This window comes from Mesocricetus auratus, unplaced genomic scaffold (genome assembly GCF_017639785.1).
Source record: "Mesocricetus auratus isolate SY011 unplaced genomic scaffold, BCM_Maur_2.0 Super-Scaffold_100081, whole genome shotgun sequence".
Lineage (NCBI taxonomy): Eukaryota > Metazoa > Chordata > Mammalia > Rodentia > Cricetidae > Mesocricetus > Mesocricetus auratus.
In genome coordinates, this window is record NW_024429237.1 from 153,098 (window position 1) to 171,738 (window position 18,641).

General features: G+C 41.2%; 1 protein-coding gene across 1 annotated transcript in view; it reads right to left on the reverse strand.

Moving 5' to 3' along the window:
• Positions 1 to 16,851: 16,851 nt before the first annotated feature.
• LOC121136402 (plasma membrane calcium-transporting ATPase 4-like) overlaps positions 16,852 to 18,641 on the reverse strand; it is a gene marked incomplete at its 5' end in the record, with an annotated part of 69,510 nt that continues 67,720 nt past the window's right edge. The window contains 2 exon segments of the mRNA XM_040736793.1: positions 16,852 to 17,162; positions 17,164 to 17,270. Coding sequence (XP_040592727.1) covers positions 17,099 to 17,162; positions 17,164 to 17,270 — 171 coding nt within the window. The 3' untranslated portion in view covers positions 16,852 to 17,098.

The following is an 18,641-nucleotide window of genomic DNA, read 5'->3' on the forward strand; positions in this document are numbered from 1 at the left end:
ATCTGCTTCTTCCAGTACAGAGTTGAGTTCCCACTAATGTTGAAATATGAGTGGATTCATAGTCTAGTATTGACAGTGTGGTCTACTGAAATATGTAGTGCTCTAGAATTATAGACCTAGAAGGGAAGAAAACACACACTCATGTTTCATTTGTGGCAATGTAAAACAGTAGTGGCTCAGCAGTCTACATCAGTCTTGATCAACTCCGAATTTGCTTGAGCTCCATTCCTGTGTTGTTAGCAGAAATCAGAGAACCCAATTGTACAAGTCACATTTATCATTTCTAGCTGATATCTCTGTTCTTTAAAACCACTCATAGCTCATTTCCTGAACATATGAAAATTGCTAGTTTTCTAGTATCTCCTATGTAGTTCACAGCATGCAGTCCTTCTTTACAAAAAGTCTTTTTCTTTTATTAAGCTTGTTTTGTTTTCCCATTTTGCTTATGTCACAACATCCCAAATCACTCTGCTTGTTCTATTCATTCTGTTAAAGTTTTTCCACTGTGATGACCTAAATCTTAAGTGGAGAAAATAATAATAGACATGCAAAATATGAATGGTGAAACCACAGCAGACCTAACCACACACTAAGAGACAAAGGAGATTAAGGAATATTTTGAGTTGGAGAAATGCTCTTCCTCTGGGAAGAAATATTTGGCTTTCCAATATTTTTGCTTTGTTGAGAAAATATCCCTCCTTTTTAACTACAGAACAATTTACTTTCCATTCTTTGCACATTCATGGACTTTATTCGGATATGTACTTAATTATATACAAAAGAACACATATCCATAACTCTACTAATTCCTGTTCATCTGTAACTTTTTCATGCCTTTTTGATTTCCCTTTTCATTATTTTCTCCATGCCTTCCTACCCACTTCCTATCATTTACGTTTTCATTAATCCATTTCTTCTTTCCTACCATTTTTGGCCTTATTGTCATTTTTCTTCCTTTGTGCTTTTTTTCCTTTTTCCATTTTAAATGTTCTTTCTTTCAAATTTGTTTTCCATTTTTCAATTCTGTCATTTATTGGAGCTGCAGATTAAAGTCATGGACCAAAACGAACTCAGATAATATTTGTGTAAAGGTATCAGACATCTATTAATAATGCAAGGTGTTGGGGGGGCACTACATGTTGGTATGCAGTGAGACATATTGTTTATATAGTAGATGAGCAAATGTCCAGGCATAGACTGGATCCTTCTTCAAACCAATGAAATAGGAAAAGCTTATTGTGTCTATGTTCCATTTGTGGCTTACCTAGAAAATACCCATTCACCTATAGCTGACTCACAGTTAAACTCGTGGTACTTTTCTGAGACTTGGTCATTGTCCAGAGGAGAATTGCCAAGATTAACTTTGAAAAAGCCTTATGGACATCCATTTTAAGAAAAGTTGTCTGTCCTTGGTAAAGTGCTCCTTAATCAGTAGTTCAAGAATGGGTAACATATGGCACACTTTTAACCCATGATAGGGGTTTGCATTTAGAGAATCCAAAACATGGTGAGGAGAAATGAAATCTGTATTTCTCCCCTACAAAGTAAGCCAAGCCTCAAAATATTGATAAGACATGGCAGAGTATTGCATGTATGTAGTAGATGTGGCACAGCATAAGTACTAATTGTCCCCACCACGTTTAAACAAGGGTCATATATTCATCGTTGGTGTATGTCCCACACAGATATAGCTACCAACCAGAATACAGTTCACCACAGGATAAAATTCAGGGATCACGGAGGTGATGGTTCTCCTCATAATATAGTGGTCTATAATTTTGACTGACCAGATAAGAATGTCTTCATTCACATTTATACTTTGTGAACCATCAGCATGACTATGGCAATTCTTAAAAAGGAAAACATTTAATTGGTGCTGGCTTACAATTTGGAGTTTTAGACGTGTCATCAACTATGTTCAGTGGCAGGAAGTATGGCATTTAGTCTTCCTTCAGAAGTACGCATATTTTATAATACTGTTAACATTGTCAAACCTCAAACCTCAAAAACCCTTCTCAGACTGACGACAATCCCTTAACTGTAACTGTAAAATCTAAATCAAAAACATAGATTACATTATTCCAACATGAAATGGAACAGAATGTACATTGCAGGTGACAAGGGAGAATAATGAGCCTACTGCACACTGGAACAATGCAAGACTAAGGAGAAGCCAGAGGACCTCCAAATTCTGCCTTATCATACAACATGACAAAGTGCTCACACTGTTCAGTACAGTGTGGTGAGGCACACCTTTATCTAATCACTGGTCAGAAGAAGGTCGAAAATCTCAGAGGGTCTTGTCCTAGGTATCCATTTTTAGGACAGGCAAGCTTATGAAGTGAAGACACGAAGCCAGTGAAGATGTAATTAAGAGAGAGACATCTTCCTACCACATTAAGCAGCAGAATTTATCAGCTTCAGCTATGGGGTTCTGGCTTTTTTGGGGAGACAGTGGTTATAGAATTTGACTCGGTCAAATGATAGCCACTGGGACCAGCCATTTGTCATATGTTTACATGAATGGAAGCCTGGGGAAAGGTCATTGTACGAAAAATATGAAATTGAGACCTTCACTGCTATACTGAACAAAAGATGTTAGAGAAGAAGGAGTCTTGAGTGGCCTGTCAAAGAGAATTGTTAACAGTTAGTGGAACAAGCCCAAGGGGAAAGAATATGGTGCAGTCAACAAATCTGAACATAATTAGACATCTGAAGAGTGTTTTGACATCAGACGTGAAGATGTAGATTTTTTATTTTACCTAGCTCTTTTTAAGCCTTGCTTTGATCCAGTATTACCTCACTAAGCCCTGTTCCCTGTATTCTGAAATGGCACTGTATACTCTATGTCCTTATTTGTTGATAGCATGTGATCTGCTTTTTTAGTTCTTACAGGTGATTACAGAAAAGAGATTGTATGAAACTAAGAAGAGATTTGCATTTTGGATTTTTTAAACATGATTGAGAATGTGACAGAATATGGGACTTTTAAAGTTAGTCTTAGTGTATTGTGAATTATGATATTGGTGAAAGGTTGTTGGGACAGGGTATAGATTGTTGTAGTGTGAATGTTTTTGGTCCCCATAATAGTTTTTGTGAACTGTAATTTTTCCATTTTCTCTATTTTTATTCTATTTTACATTCCAAACTTAGTTCTGCCTCCAGCTCCACCTACCAGCCTTATGACTCTTCTTACCCTCCAACTCTCCCATAGTCAACATGCAGTCCACTACTCCTCACTGTTGAGGGCTCCCATGAGGAGTCAACATAATCAGGCTCATTAGTTTCAGGAAGGGTGTGGTTTCACTCCCATTTGTTAAGAATGATCATGACAAACCACCATAGAAAATGATCTGCAACAAGCTAGGTCTTGTAACAGGGTTATATCTTTCTCCTTATTGCTGCTGAGCATGACATCTCCCACTAAGGACTAGCCTCCAACATGATGGCTAATATGTCATGTTTGTATCATCATCCTGCTGTCAATGGCCGCTCTGATAGTTCAAGTTTCATAATTGTCTCCAACAAATGGAGGGCATTAAAAACATACAGGTGGATCAAGTTCCTTGAATCTATGACCCTGATATCGATTCTCAACACTAGTAACACCAGATTTTGACAAAGAAGCAAAAATGTTACAATAGAGAAAGGAAAACCTCTTTAATTGTGCGGCCATGACTGGAGGTGAACACACAAAACATTGCAAATAAATTCATATCTGTCTCAGCATCCAGTTAATACTATTCTTGGGCATTTACCAAAAGACAGTCAATCATCCCACAAGTACATTTGCTTAAAAGTGTTCATTGTGCCATTATTCATAATAGCCAGTACATGGAATCAACCTGATTCCTCTCAACCAAAGAATGGAAAAGAAAATTGTGGCACTTTCCCTCAGTGGAGTACTCCTCTGAGGGATTCAATCGCTCAGATGCAGGCATCCCCTTCCACCATGGGCAGGAGACGGGTGAGCAGCTAGAATCCTCAAAGGATGAGTAGCACCAACACAGCATTTCTTGATGAATTCAGGTCCTACACTTCCTAATGGGAAAGATGGGGTCTTCTGTTGGCCACTGCCTCTCCTCTAGTCAGGTGCTGGATGTTGGGCTCAGGATAGGAACCTGGTGGTGTTGGAAGCAGGGTTGTTTTGGAGCCTGGCCCTCAGTAACTGGGTGCAGCCTTTTTAAGTACCTCTGAAGGTCTTCTGGATGCCACAGCCCTCTTTAGCTTGAATTTCTGAAAGGAGGCAGGAAAACACCACTCTAGAAAATTGTCCCTGAGCTGGCAACAGCGGGACATAATTTAAATTATGAAGTTAATCGTTAGCATCATATATATATAAATTATATATATATATGCATGGAAGAGATGCATTAGTAACAGAGTGAATAATGGCCAAATTGTGGAAATGATTGAAAAATTAGAGTCAAATTTCAAAATCTTCAGATCCATGGGGAAATGTCTAACAAAGTAGATAACTTGGGACATAAACATAACAACTTACAGACAAAATTGATTCCATGTCCAATGCCCTTATGGCCAAAATAGAATCGAGTTAGGAGGGATTTTTTAGGCTGGCAGTAACAATTCATTCCATGCCCTGGATGAAAGAACAGACTCTGGAGATCCACCATGGAGGGCATCAGCCTCCCTGGTGACTGGAGTGGAGATTTGGTGGGGGGTTGGAGGACAGAGTGGGGAGGGCGGGGGAGGAGAAACAAGCTTGTTACTAACTTAAATAAAAAAAGGAAAAACGATAAGTGTTATACAAATTATTTAGTGACAGACTATGTAGACACTCATTCTCTAAATCAGATCTTGGCCAAAGCCCTGAAATTTGGCCTGAAGCTATCAATATTTTCTGATGCAATAGTACCTAATATCAGAAAATTGAGTCTGTGGAGAAACAGTTCAAAAACTTTTGTGATAACTGTGGATTAAGAAAATTAAAGACTCGGTGATATCAATCAAATGCTGTGAGTCCCATTGGTGCTTACCTTCAGCAAGGTTTTAACCCATTTCTTCACCAGACTGAGGAACCATGGACAGGTGTTTATTTCCAATGAGAGACATGCCCAACTTCTATCTGATGGACTCTAAAAGCCTGGATACACAATGTCAGTATCACCTTGCAAAATTGTACTCATTGTAAGATACTGAACTTATTGTACTGATGACAGCTTGATGTCTAGTACCACTGTCTATGACAGGATGTTGTTCTTACATAGTGAGAAATCTGAGAATCTGACTCTTACCTCAGTTCCAATGATTTTTGTATTTTGCATTTAGATCTTCTGGGTTGGACAAAGGGACACGTTAAATGTGGAAAAATACAGATGCTCAGATCTTAGATAAATAAACTAAGGGTAAAATTGTGGAGCCAAGATGGTCACCAAGGAATTGAAAACAATTAATACTTATTATCAGGGGATCTTTAAGTGATGGAAATGAGACAATCTCGAAACTCCATTGTTTCTCTGGACACTTGCTCTAGCTGGCTGTTCAGACTCTCCGTCTGTTGTTTTACCTCCTGTTGGTTGACAAGGGCTGTGGTTGGTGTTAGCTTTCAAGCAGCCACTGTGGGGTGATGAACAAAAGTAAACTTGCATTGTGACCAACCATAGAGGATATACAGATCAATCTGAGCCCTTAAAGATGTTTCAGAATGCTACTTGCCTGTGATTCAGTAACACTCCAGTGGATTTTATCTGAGGCTTGAGATGCCCCTGCAGGGTATCTCAGCTCTCACATGCCTGAAGGTAGTTGCATGTCTTACCCACCTACTTTCCCCTGTCCCCTCAGCACATACTTCACATAAAGAAAGAAAGTACTTCCTCGGGCTTATTCACATCTGCAGAGTCTCCATTCAAATTAAATGTAGAATTCAGAAGTCTGTGGGTTTAGAAGCTAGGAAGCAATTACCATAGTCCACAGACATGCAGGTCTTTCTTGAGAATCCAAAACATCCTGACATGTCATTCCAAGCACATGCTTATACATGGGAGGAGAAGCCATACAGGTGCCTAACATGTTCACCAGACTCACAAAGTCATGCCACTGACAACTCAGGGCACACAGAGAAGGTGCACAGTACTTAAAGTAATTCTTTTGTGTTGAAGTACAGTGATGACCAGTCTAGAGATGGCACACTCCACTAGTCCCTCCCTCCAGTTGGTCTCATTTTGACGCTGGTCCTCCATTAACCAACACTGTACTGTAAGATTTAAAACCAAGAGCTCCTAGGAGAACAGCTTTGCCTTGTCAGTCCCTGGCTTCTGGGAGAGACAAATTACTAGACTGGGATCCTTAACTTCCAGAAGACCTGTCAGGCAGTAAAGTCCAATTTCATCCCAGAATCCCCAATTACAGAGCTCCATTACCCAAAGTCCAAGCTATACACAACCCTCTCCGGGGAGCTCCCCATCTTCAGTCTAATACTTGCTGTGCTTCCTTTTGTACCTTTTCTCCTTTGACAGTTTAAACTGAGGCTGAAGATCAGCCTTCTCCTGCCTCTCTCTTGTCTATCTCCCCTCCAAATGCAGTTGGTTTTGCTACAACACATGTGACATCACAGGATTCCATGATCACCAGGACACAATGGAATTTCAGGGAATGGCCTGCTAATATCACGTGGAATGAACATGGACTCCCCTGCTAACCAGCTTTCCTCATAACTCATCAGAATTAAGGTTTCTCTAGCCAAGAATCTCTGCTGGGACACAAAGCAAAACCTGCAGTACTTCTTTCTTCCCACTAATGGTTGTAAATCCTTTAGGATCTACCAAATGAAGGGTTAGCTACACAGATTAAAGGTCCTCTGAAGTGTGTTTTTGCTTCCTGTGAAAAACATTTTTCTGGGTACAAGAGGAATTAGCTGTTGAGGAGTTGACACAGGCAGGTTTTTGTCCTGTAGGAATAATAAGAGCCCCAAATGCAGTGTTGGGTAGGCTCCTCTAGTGACTCTAATTTCAGTTTGCCAGGTTGCTCACATCCACCTGTTATCTAATCCATGCCATGCCATGCATATCTGATCTAAGATCAAGCCTTGCTACACTGTTACTTTTTATCCATATTAATATATACAGACAATTGGAGAAATCTTGCCATCACAGTGTACTTCTCAGTTCAACACCTAGAGGATTTTTAAAGATAAGGAAAAACAAGCCAGTCCCATGGGGATTTCAGGGAATGATCTCAGGTGGTTAGGAATGTTTCTTAAAGATCCAGCTAAGCAGTTTTGGGAGGAGGCTTTAGACTATTGTACTGTATAAAAATCTTTTCTTATGATAAGTAATTCAAAGGAAAGCCGGCAAAGTGATATGGTATGTGGATGGAGTTTCTTTCCCACATGGTCCCACTGTCCTACAGCACAAAATAAACACACAGAGGATTATATTGACTAGAAACAGTTGGTCCCTGTCCACAAGTCACCATGCCATTCATTTAAAGAAATATCACTCAATACATCCTAATCCATGATTAAATTAGCCATCCCTAGGGTTTCTTCCCTGTTCCACAGAATGGTGATTCTGTGCATTGGTTATATACCACCAAATTGTTTGACACATTGTAACATTTACTTTTTCTTTTTAGAACAAGACAATGTTTCACTATAGTACAGTTGGGCCTGAACATATAATTTTCATATCCTGCTAACTACATACCTCAATATAAGGATCACACCATAAATGTATATATTAGAAATCTATGCTCTCTTTATTTGTTTGTTTGATTGCTTGTTTTGTGACATTTGTTTTGGAGAGTGGTTGTAGGCATTGATCCTGTTACTGTTTTTGTCCTATTTTTTCCATATTCAAGGATTCACTGAATAGCTCTGATATGAATATTGGAATCTCCCATCTCTCTCAATCTCCCTGCATTGTCTAAATGCACTGCCATCATAAAAGAGAAAAATATATTTACATTTCTTTGAAAACTTTAAATTTGTCAAAATTCATTTATTCTCATAAACCCTGAGTCTATGCATAGTTTACATGTTAGATAGCAGGAGAATTAAATAAAATACACAGGGATAACCAAAAAGTATCTCAAAAGAATTTCATCGCTGACTATTGGAACACTATTTTGAGGCACAAATTAAATTTCAGAAAATTAGAAAATATATGCAAGAGAGAGTAAGTGTTAAAGAATGCATATGAGAATTAAAAAGAAAGCTAAAGAGCTCCACCCACAGAAACCACTGTTTTTCACATTCCAAGACAAATTACTATAATTAAAACTCACAAAGAGCTTGAATTTTAGGAGAAAATAAGTGATGTCCTAATGTGAGCCCATGAGTGGGTTGGGGTTCTTTAAGTATGTGGGAGATGTATGAGCATGGGACAGAATGTGAGATCATAACTGTTGCTTGGTAACCATGGTGGATTTCTATATTCCAATATCAAGGGCCCAAAAGTCATAGAGAAGCTAAAATGCAGTGTTGTCATTTGATATTTTACCCTCCCAAGATAAGTGTCCTATACATTCTTTAATTACAGCATATGTTTGTAGAGAAAAGCCTTTTCCTCTACCAGCCGCTTTGGTTTTTCCCCTGCCAGCCGCTTGGGCTCTGCCACAGTTGCAGTCCCCAAATAACAAACAGGAGGCTATATTAATTATGAAGCTGTTGGCCTTGCTTGTTTCTTACTGGCTAGCTCTGACTTAAGTATTTACTCCATAATTGTTAATCTAAGTGTTTCTCTTACCGGAGAAAAGGGTCCAGACTTCTTACCCCTATGGCAGCTACATGATGACTCCCTGTGTTTTTCCTTCCCAGAGTCCTGCTCGATTCCTAGTCCCACCTATCTTACTTCCATATTGGCCAACAGTGCTTTATTCAACAACCAATAAGTGACAGATTCACAGAATGGCATCTCCCATCATATGTTGACACTGATTCTCTTAACCAGGCCATGCCCAAAGCCATAGGGTTGTCCTGCAGTTATCAATATTTTCCAAGTCAAGTGTACCTAGTATCAGAAAAAATATATTCTTTAGAACAACAGTGCAAAGTCCTAAGAAGTAAAACTGTGGATTAAGAAAATTAAAGGACTCACAGATATCGATCAAATGGTGAGTTTCCCATCGTTGCCTACCTTCAGCTCTTAGACAAGAATGTGGAAAAATGGACAGGTGTTTATCTCTAATGACACAGATGCCCATCTTCTTCTATCTAATGGCATCTAAAAGCCTGACTACACAATATCAGGTTGTATTTATTGTAGGACACCACAGTCCAAATGACAGTGCAATGTCCAGTACCACTGTCCATGTCAAGCATACTCTAAAATCTGTGAATCAGACTCTTTGACCAGTGTCAGTGATTTTAGTTCTGAGACATCTAGACTCTGCTGTCTAAGAATGGGTTTGCCATAAGCTTTCTGTATGTATGGTCTCTGAGGATTCAGGTGATGCCATTTGCACGGATTGAGTGTCCCAGTTTATGTAAAAGAGAATCATGTAAAAACTACAATGCCTGGGGAAATGAGGGGATAACGGGGGGGGGGTTGGGGGGAGGACACGGGAGGAGGGGAAGGAATGGGAGAGGGACCTGGAACTGACTTGTGAAGCAACCTCGTTTCTTATCTAAATTTAAACTGGAAAATAAAATTTAAAAAAAAGAAAAAGAAAATAGGGGCTTTGCTTCTGCTCTGCACTAAAGAATGCAGCTGATTACCTACAGAGAAAAAAAAACTACAATGCCAATGTCATTCTACAGAATCAACCTGGGGGTACAATCTCTGGCAATCATTGTCTAAGCTAGTGGGTGGCAACCTTGGAGACATGTATTAGGTGTGTAATCTGGGAGACTTATTGTAGGAAGGTGAATGGGAAATTTGAAGAACAAAAGTCCCTGTAATAAACCTACTGTAAAAACTGTCTTTCTAGTTGAAATACTGTCTTTAAACAGTTTTGTCTTATTGATTCACCCAATACTTTTCTTTGCTTTTCTGGGCAGGACATGAAGTCAGGAACACCTCACTTCACCAGGGAGGGTTAGATTTCAAACTCTCTTGAAATGTTAAAGATAGGTCCATATCCATCACCATGCAGAAAATGTAAGTCCAAATGGATCAAAGACCTCAACATAAATAAAACCTCATTGACCCTCTTAGAAGAGAAAGTGGGAGGTACCCTTGAACTAATTGGTTGGGTAGAATACCTCCTGAACTATTAGCACAGACACTGAAATTGACAATTAATAAATGGGACCTCCTGAAACAGAGAAGCTTCTGTAAAGCAAAGGACACAGTCAACAAGACAAACAGCAGCCCACAGAATGAGAAAATTTATTCACCATCCCCACATCTGACAGACGGCTGATTTCCAAAATATACAAAGAACTCAAGAAACTTGTCAAAAAAAAAACCAAATGACTGAATTAATTCTCTTTTTTAGTTATGTCTTTGTGTGGTTTGTTACCAAGTTGATTGTATCCATGTAAAAAGATTTTGGCACTGCACCTTCACTTTATATCTCATAGAACAATTTGAGGATTATTATCTTCTTTGAATTTCTGATAGAATTCTTCACTAATTCTAGCTGGTCCTGGGCTCTTTTTTGCATTGTAGAATTTTGATGATTGCTTCTATTTCATTATGGATTGTAAGTATATGTAAATTGTTTATCTGTTCTTGATTTAGTCTTGGTATGTGATAACTATCCAGAAAATTGTTCATTTCCTTTAAGTTTTCCAATTTTGTGGAGCACAGGTTTTCAAAGTATGACCTGACTATTCACTAGATTTCCTCAGTGTGCATTGTCATCTTCCCCCTTTGATTTCTGATTTTGTTAATTTGTGTAATCTCTCTCTACCTTTTGGATTGAAATGATAAAGATTGTCTATCCTGTTAATTTTCAAGAACCCACTCTATATTTCATTGATTATGAGTATTTTTTATTTTTTCAATTTTAATGTTTTCAACATCCTATTTGATTATTTTGTCACCTAATGCTCCTGGTTGATTTTCCTTTTATCCTAGAGATTTCAGGTATGCTGCTATGTCACTGTTGTGGGAGTTCTCTGTGTTTATACAGGCACTTAGTGCTATGTGCTTTCTTCTTAGCACTGTTTTCAAAGAACACAATTAGTTTGGGTATGTTGTACATTCACTTTCAATGAATTATAGGAACTCTCAATTTATTTATTTCTTCCTTGATGCAACTGAGAATTGTTCAACTTCCATCAGTTTGATGACTTTCTGTAAATTATGTTGCTAACTCTAAACCATCATGGTCTGATAACATATAGGGGTTATTCCAATTTCTTTGTATGTGATAAAGTTTCATTGGCAAGTATGTGGTTAAAGACAAGGATCCATTTGGTGCTTCTCTGTTTTGATGGAATGTTCTAAAGATATTGCATATATACAATTGAGGCATAACTTCTCATAGCTCATTCATTTCACTGCTGAGTTTCTGTCTGGTAGTCCTGTCCAGTGGTGAGAATGAATTGTGGAAGTTTTCCATTATATTAGTGTGTGGTGTTTTGGGTGTGAATTAAATTTTAATAACATTTCTTTTATAAATGCTAGTGCCTTTGTGATGGAGTATAAGTGTTCAGTAGTCAGAACATCTTCATGGTATTTTCTTCTGATGCATATGAAATAATGTTCATCTATTTTGATTATTTTGACATCTAAATTTCATTGATACTATGATATCCACACCAATTTATTTCTTATAAATATATGACTGGAAATATTTCCCAAACTTTTACTCTGCGATAATGACTGTCTTTGAAGTTGAAGCATGTCTCTTGTATTCAGCAGAAGACTGGATTCTTCTTCATGTCATTCTGTTAGTCTGTGGTTTTCTCTAGGTGCATGTCTGATAATAGATGTGCCAAGAGGAATGAGGCAAGATCTCCTAAACAGATTGGGAACACAGAAGGGGGTAGTGGGAGCTGGCAAGTTGAGATTTTAAAGAACTTTGTTTTTAATTTGTAATAAAAGTTTACAACTTGATATTTTCAAAAAAAGTCAACAAACTGTAAGCACCTGTTAATAAAGGTCTTAAATAATAAACAAACAAACAAAAGAAATAGGGAAAGCAGGGACAGGAATAGGAGAACAGAAGTTCAAACTGATGTCTCCAGGCTTTGCAGAGGGCTGTTGGAATGGGAGGCAACGATTTGCACTTGGTTGCAATCCATAGCACTGTTGTTTCTGTTGTCATATGGAGTGGCCTCACTATATAACAGGAGCAACCTAGTCCCCTGCCTTAGGAGCGGATTCAGGATCTCCCTCTTGATCATCCTGGAATGACTGTGGAAACTCATTATCTGCGTTGTATCCAGGCTGGGTCATGAAGTGGTGAATGGAGACTTGGTTCCTGGGTTTATGAGTGACTTCACGGAAATTATGGAGCACTCTGACCACTCTAATCTATACCAGGGGAACAAGAAAGAGGATGAGAAGACAGGGAAGTGAGAATTAGCAAGCAGAACAAGAAAAATGAGTGGTTTAAGGAAAGTAACAAAACCCCAACTATGAAACACAATGGCTCAACAACCCAAACCACCACACGCCTCAAATCTCAAGCACAAGGTGTGAGTGAGTGAGGCAGACAGTAGGGCATTTCAAAGGGTGCATTCAAAAAAGTAGCACAAAGCAAACAGCATTCCCAAACAATCCACTCTGAAAATGAAATCAAACCAAGAGACTCATTAGATCTTTTGATAGAGGCCAGCGTGTTGGAACTAGGTTACATTAACAGACAATCCACACAGGTGGGTTTCTGTGTTGAAGCCAAACCTTTTGTGAGTGTGGGATGGGAGAATTGCACACTGCAGCTTTGTTATCTGTTAAACCCCATCAAAGAGCCGACATTCACCAATCTGCACACAATAAACACTGGATGACAAGTGACCGTGAGTACTGCACAGCCAGGCACACAAATCAATCTTCATTCCGCAGTATGCAGGAAATTAAGTCCCTAACTGTTCAGTCAGAAGACATGCATATATTTGTACCCCCACGCAGATAAAACACAGGGTGTCAAAAGAAGCCTTGCCCTGCCTACGGAAGAAGGTTCAGGGTCCACCATTCAACTGTACATCCATGTCTGATCCACAGCCATGTTGCCCAAACCCAACATGTAAATTCATGCTGTTGCCCAGCCATGTGCATATTAGGCAGAGAATATGACCTTGTGTGAAGAAGCGGATGACCAAGAGAGAAATTTGATCCAGGAAGCCGGTTACCAATGACTGACTTCTCTGACAGGACAGTTGAAAAGAATGAAGAAAAGAGACACTTTGCAGTGTCCCTGGGTAGATGAGCAAACACACTGCCCTGTCAGTCTTCATTTTACCACATAGAAGAACGGACTCAAGCTGTCAGGAGCCCAGAGAAGACCAATTGCAATAAATCCCTGGAGAAGCTTTTGCTTAATCAAAGCATCAACTTGTTTGGTGTTTTTGCTGTTGTTTTGCTTTGTTAATTTTACATTTCTGAACTTTGTCACTCAAGTGTGGATTAGAATCTGGGCTGGTAGTTTGAGGTTGAGTGTGTAGGGGGAGTTGGATGCCAGAGGGAACAGAGAAGGAAGGCCAGGAAAGTCAGATGGTAATAGGATTTTTGTTGTTGTTGGGGGAAGTGGTCAGTCCTACTCTGGTTCAGATACAGTCTCCCTCATAAAAGAAACGAGAGGGATGCAGAAATTGTTAAGGTTGGGAGAAGGTTAAGTAGTAATGGGTGGTGGTTTAAGAATCTCATTTAGTCTTCTGCTGTTTAAATAAAAAATATATATCCCTGGAGAAGAAGCAAGAGTGTGGAGCACACACAGTTAGCCAAATAAACCAGCTGGGTTTTCTGTCCCAGGACTTCTCACCATTTTAAGATCCTGCAAAGACGTTGCCTATGGCAGCCTCACCATCAGAACTGTGGCTCTCTCTCCTCTATAGCCTACAGAGTCACCCATGACTGGAGTGTTCAGAGCTTAGAAGGCAAGGGACTCTGCCACTCTACAGTCAGTTCAACACAGCAGCATACAGAAGTGTAAAGGCGTCAGGGACCTGGTGGAGCGACAGTGAGGGCCACTTTCTATCCGCTGGCTAATTTCACCAGGCTGGTTGCCCTGCTCAGATCTGTGCGAGATGGGGCAGAATGGAGCCTACCTCTAACTTCTGTGTGGTCCTAAGTTTTCTGTAATCTATACTTGAAATATTTGAGCAAGACAAGTTAGGTTAAGCGAGCTTTAACTCAACACCCTCTCCCTTAGCCCTGGTATAAATAGTCTGACCAAGGGATAGGTCGAAAACCACCTCTCTTTGGTAGGTATTGTAGCAGTATTTTTATCTTCTATTGTCATCTTTACAGAGTCATATAGGAGGGCAGGGACCTTTATGCCTCTAGTTTATTATCCAGTGATTTTTAAATTTGTTGCTTCTAGGGTTTTTTCCTTTCATTTTTAAGCAACTGGACACTTCATTGCAATAATTTTATGTGAAGTCCATTATAAAAGGAGTTGATTTGTGAAAGTTAGGGTCAGAGGGTCTGAGCCTGTTTTATGACTTTTCCTTTCCCCTGTGGGGGCAATTAACAACACTCTTAAGGGTAAACAAATGAAGGAGATACAAGTGAAGAGGGATGAACAGCTGGGAAAAAAGGAAACCTTTGGGGGAAGCAAAGAACAATCATTCAGTTAGAGTTCAGGACTTCTGGAGACCAGGGGAACCAGCTACCTGTAAGGGAGCTCAAGCTTGGAGTCAGGGCCCCGGGCCCAGGGGGTGAGGGAAAGGGTGAGCGATAGAGGCATGGGGCTATGCGGGAATGCTCGACTCCAACACTGACTCAGAGAACATGTGCTGACGGACAGCCACACGGTGTGTCACCACCTGATGCAGGGCTGGCATCTTCTGTGCCACAGGGTCTGAGGTGGGAACAAGGGAGGGCTATCGGAGCTTCACACATCCCTCACTTATGCACCCGAAGCTTTCCTCTTCACACGTCATTTTTCAAAACCGCGGGGAAATGCTTCCTGAGGGGCTGACTGAGGGGTAATTCCTTCGTGAGGCAGAAGCCCAAAGTAGGCTGAAACACAGGTGAATGTGGAGCATACTTTGGAGCTCAGAGCACAATTTCTCCATGGGAATACTGTACTCTTCTACTCCCTATTCATAGGCTAGGGGTAGAGAAGTCTAGGTCATCCTTCTGGGGCCTTAGGGAGATCCGATGCACAGCTGAAGTCATTTTAAGTTCTCTGGAATGGACAAGCTAGAGAAAGCAGGTGTGGTCTGTCTCCTTTGGTCTGAACTTTTGGGGGCTCATGGCATGGGGGTCTACCAGCTCCTCTGGACCCCCTGGTCTCTGTCTTCCGCCATCAAGTCTCTGGGACAGCCAGCACTGGCCCTTTCTACCAGAGAAGTGAATGACTAAGCAGGAATGAATGTAGAGAGAAAAGAGATTAAGTGAGGAATGCGGAAGGACTAGAGGGAGAGGTTTCTTTGCACTTTGCCTGCCTTTGGGCCTTGAAGAAACAGCAGATATCACTGGCACCTACACCCTTATTTCCAACTCAGGCCTGGTCTTCTATGGGGAGCTAAAAGGCAAAAGGAAGCTCAAGCTTGGAAAACCTGCTTCACAGCCATGTGAACCACAGGCAATGCAACCTAGGGCTGGCTGTGGGGAGGGATGGACTTGGCACTCGAGTATCTAAAGTCCATAGGATGTGACAGTGGAGGACCTTCGCTCACCGTAGTGACTGCCTCCCTCTGCTCCCAATTCAGGGAAGGTACAGGACCAGAAAGAGGAAGGCATTAGCAAGCGGTCAACAATCTGGGGTGCTGGGGTGACACACACCACCACATGGGTCAGAGAAGTTACATTTCTCCTACATTGTGAATGAATTGGTTCTTGAACTACATACAGTTCTATTAGGTGAGACAATACAGGTTGAACTAACTTCTGCTCTCCAGTCTTGCTGCCAGCTAACAGTGCAGTGGTAGCCAAAAGGACTGCAATGATTGAACAAGTTCAGTATCATTTCCATCAGGACAGGTCCTGGTTAACCTGTGGGCAGCGGCTGGTTAACCTCGCCCCTGGTAAAGAGACTTCCTAAGTCTTCAGGGGACTGACCTTTATCTAAAGAGGCTACTTTAGACTCAGGAGAGTTGGAGAGGCAAGACACAGCAAAGCAAAACAACTCAAGAAAAGAAGCAGCAAGCAATGGAGAGGGACAGTCAGAAAACAGGGCTTTAAAAGTTATTTTAAAATTGTCTTTAAAATAGTTATTAAGGTTAATTGTGGGGACACCAGACCTTGAACAGAGACCCACTTCCCCTTCGGCCTGGGAGCAGGCAGCTGTGAGATAATGTTTACTGAAAACAATTCAGTGCTAAAGCTCTTGATAGGGCTCAGATAAGGGCTCGCTCACTGAAAAACCATGACTTTGACACCCCCTACGGCTAGATGTCTCTTCCTGTTTCCCTGCTGTGTCTCCCCGATTCTGGGGCCAGAGATTAAACCACCAGCCAGGAGGGTGAGAAGTCTGGAAAGAATTGTATGTAGATGGATGACAGAAGTCCTTAAAAAGGGAAGCTCTTTTTTCTTGGAGAGACTTCTCCTGAGAGCTCTCCTAAGCGGACTGGGGTCTCCTCCTAAGCTGACTTGGGAAGCATAAAGTTTTCTTAAAGCAACCGACCGGTCTCTGTGTCATCTATCCCGACCACCTCGCTACATTCTCGATGCAGGCTGCACAGCAGGTGCGACAGTTAATAACTTTCCAACATTAAAAAAAAATCAAATGAGCCCGGCGTTGGTGGCACATGCCTTTAATCCCAGCACTCGGGAGGCAGAGGCAGGCAGATCTCTGTGAGTTTGAGACTAGCCTGGTCCACAGATCGAGTTCCAAGACAGCCTCCAAAGCTACACAGAGAAACCCTGTCTTGAAAAACACAACAAAACAAAACAAAAATTCAAATGAAATACAGCCTGGTTTTAACCAGGGTTGGGGGAAACTTTTTTGTCTTTTCTTCCTTTAAGTCAAAAGCTCAAAGGGGAAAACAAATGTAAAGGATAAGTAACCACGGCTGGTTAAGGTAGATGCCACGTGCTCTCTTGTGGTCCCCTTAGCAAATCATGCATTGAACAGACTCTCACTCACTGCCCATAGGAGGAGCTGTAACGTAGGAAGGGGGAGATTTGACTGGTGCAACTGCAGTTATAGGAGCTAGGAACCAGGTTTACATCAAGGTGCTGGCTCATGTTCTGTAGCTTTAGGACTCCCTTAAAAGAGGATCCCGTCTGGAATGTGTTAGTTACTTCAATCTGCAAAGAATCAGAGCGTCTGGAATGTGTTAGTTACTTCAATCTGCAAAGAATCAGAGCGTGTGTTAGTTACTTCAATCTGCAAAGAATCAGAGCGTCTGGAATGTGTTAGTTACTTCAATCTGCAAAGAATCAGAGCGTCTGGAATGTGTTACTTCAAACTGCAAAGAATCAGAGCGTGAGACAGCTTTGCTCCACAGCTAGAGAGGAGGGAGGAAGAGGAAGGCAGGATCAGGAGGGCAGGAGGAGGGGATGGAAAGCAAGAGAGATTCCCTCAAACCCAGAGCAGCCAGTGAGGATGGGGTTGTGGAGGGCCTTAATTGCACATCAGACTTCATTTAAGGAACAATTTGCTATGGATTTTCAAACATCCAGCTACGATTCACTTTTGTTTCCTCTGTAGCCTACGATGGACATGTGTCGAAAGGCTTTTAAAATGTAAAGGAATGTCTCCCCACCACTAACAGCTAGGCAGTAAGTAGCTCATTCACCATTTGACCTGTACTCTTGAAGATGAGGCAGACAAACTGGCATACTGGAAGAAAAGTCTATATTAGTGAAATTTAAGGCTCAGGAGCCTCAAAACCAACTAAGTCAACCAGTTATTTTTACACAATTTCCAGGAAAACAACACCCGGGCGGCCATGGTGGAAGACTGCTAGACTGAGCTGCTTAGTTTGGATGAGGTGTTTGTCAGGAGTGGAGTTCAGGTGGCCTATTAGAATTCTACTCATTGCATTACGTAAGAACTGGAGACCTTCCCTGGCAGACCTGCTGACAAGAGGTCACCAGTTTCCTGAGAAATGGCACCCCAGTGGCTGGTGGCGCCCGGAAGCTACAACTCTCAAAGTCTTCCTGCCAACCAGAGCAGGTCTCTGGCTTTCAGCTTGCTCAACCTCAAGGACAGAGGCAATTAATAGCATCAATTTCCCACTGTGACTGTGATCTGGGGTCTTAATCAATCTATTACCCTTTTCTTTGACCCCCTAAGTCATAAGGAACAAATAGAAAGGGGATTGTTTATCCTTCTGAGATCCTTTGCGATTCCCCCTTAGCAACGGCCCAGAAGGACAGGAAAGGCACTGTTTTTTTCCTGCCACTGACTCCCAGAAGATGAGGCTTAGGCCTCTTTTGTGTAGCAAGCCTCCAGGTAGGCCATACAACGCTTGGGGGAACCTCCAGGTGGAGACCAAGGTTAAAACACCACCCTTCTCTCATTTATGCGCTCTTCTGTTTCAGTGGACTGAGGGCTAAGGCTGTAGGTGAGGGCTGCCCTTGGGAAGGTTGCAGCCCATGAAGACAGTAGAAGCTGTTACAAGGTCCAACTTCCACAATGACATTGCACTCCACATTACTGTTCTAAGAGTGCAG